Source organism: Perkinsus marinus (genome assembly GCF_000006405.1).
Source record: "Perkinsus marinus ATCC 50983 genomic scaffold scf_1104296943660, whole genome shotgun sequence".
Lineage (NCBI taxonomy): Eukaryota > Perkinsozoa > Perkinsida > Perkinsidae > Perkinsus > Perkinsus marinus.
The window spans coordinates 21,756-23,703 of record NW_003211731.1 but is presented as its reverse complement, the minus strand read 5'-3'; the positions used below and the strand labels follow the sequence as shown (position 1 = coordinate 23,703).

At 46.9% G+C, this 1,948-nt stretch overlaps 1 protein-coding gene across 1 annotated transcript; it reads left to right on the top strand.

Annotated features, from left to right (window-relative positions):
* Positions 1-87: 87 nt before the first annotated feature.
* Pmar_PMAR015038 (conserved hypothetical protein) lies at positions 88-1,140 on the top strand (the record flags this gene model as incomplete). Its single annotated transcript, XM_002781031.1, has 1 exon — positions 88-1,140. One exon carries the CDS (start codon positions 88-90, stop codon positions 919-921), a length of 834 nt encoding a protein of 277 aa, XP_002781077.1. The 3' UTR covers positions 922-1,140.
* Between the last annotated feature and the right edge of the window lie 808 nt (positions 1,141-1,948).

Below are 1,948 nucleotides of genomic sequence, written 5' to 3'. Positions count from 1 at the left end.
CTACTGTCGTTTTTGTGTGCGGCGGTCTTCTGGCCGATTCGTTAAACCCAAGCTCAAGGCTCAGCAGTCCTCAAGATCTTACAAGTGATGTTCAATGCGATTAAGAAGTGCTCTTTGGAGAAGAACAAGAAAACTCGGGGAGGTCAGTTCGAAGATGGGTTCATAGAAGATGTGAAAGCATTGCTCCGTTTGATTCCATTATTCTCACTCATTATCCCCTTCGTTATTGCTTACGTCAATCTCTCCACTGCTTACCTCACACAAGCACAGAAGATGGACAGGCGGTTGTTCAACTGGAAGATCCCTGCTGCACTGATGCAAAATGTCGACCCGATCGCCGTCGTGATCAACTCTATATTAATCAGCTCCATTCTCTACCCACTCTTGAAGAGGCGTGGTATTGTACTATCGGTGCTCTTGAGGTCCTTCATTGGAAGTGTTCTCGGTGTAGTTTCATTGGTATCCGCCCTCATAGTCGAACTACAGATCAAGTCAAGACCACTTTTCACTGTGTCGATATGGTGGCAAGTCGTGCAGTTCTGGCTCGTTGCAGCAGGCGAGATTTTCCTCATCTCAACATCTTATGAGATTGCATTCACATTGTCACCAAGCTCGTTGAAGGCAGTCGCATCGGCGGTGAATTTGTTATTCTTCGCCGTTGGATATGCGCTCTCCGGAGTGATCTTCCAGCTATGTGCTCCGTGGTTGCCCAATTTCGATCCGGCAAACCCGACTGTGATATCTCACAAGGGAGCCCATTACGAATACTTTTATCTAGTTCTCATCGCGCTGTGCTGCATCGGAGCAGCTGCATGCTTAGCACTCATGCCTTACTTCAAGCGAGTCGCTAAGGCTAATAGAGAACTGCTCGAAGCTGTTCGGAAGGAAGAGGTTACCGAGGAAGATTCAACAAAAGTCTGAAACGCTGCAGTGGATTAGACCCTAGACTTTCGTGCCTTCACTTCAGGAATGTTCATTTGCTCTGCCGCTATATTCGACAACTCTTTGCGTTACTCGCACATTTTCCCGTAGGATGGAGTATTCGGGGTGAAAGATCCTTCGCAGTAGTCTACTCCTAGCGGGTCTAGGATGTTTATCGATTTCAGTCCAGCCAGAACAGGCTTGTAATACATCATCCGTCAACTGTTGCCATGTTGAGTTCATCCGAGGCTCTCGCGATTCAACTTAATGATCACAGTTACTGTGAGTGATGCACGAAACGCGGACATCTATTCCAGAAAGGGTCATGGTCAGCTCTATCTTCGTAGCTGATGACTTGTCGTGGATAGAAGGATGTACTGATCGAAGGAATGCGAATAAGGGCTTGCTTGCGACAAAGACGCGCAACAGCGTCGTGTTGTTCCATAAACAAGCCTTCATGAGTCTTGACTTCTCCGAACCCGAGTCACCCTATACTTGCAGTCAACTCCAGATGCTGCGAGAAAGTAATTTCTGTCGCATCATGCGACTCGCATGTCACATCAAGACTCGTTCCTTAGTCTCGAGAGACATCCTCCTGTCAGCTCGGTAATTGGTCGGGAGTATGGGAAAGGACCAAACACTGTGAACTCGAGGCCCAATCCGTCCCAAGTTCGGAAACATTTTCCAAATTTTACCATGGGTTCTGAGTTTACACATCATTTTCGATCACACTAACTTTGTCACGGAAAATAGTCCAAGTTTCCTGACATCGGTTAGTATCTCTCAACCAACTTGGGACAAAGTGCAAAAAATTAAGGAGATGACGAGACTAATCCTTGTCAGGAACCATCCCGATGTCACTAGTTACAAACCTCACAAGCGAGTTCAGCATTTGAGTTGAACACACCTGTATCGTTCTGAATTTATACACTCACTTCAACTTCAAACGGCACCTCCACTTGCAAGTCGGAAAGCCATGACTTGAGAGTGGCGATCGATGTGTCCTGCTAGGACAAATCGATGGTCA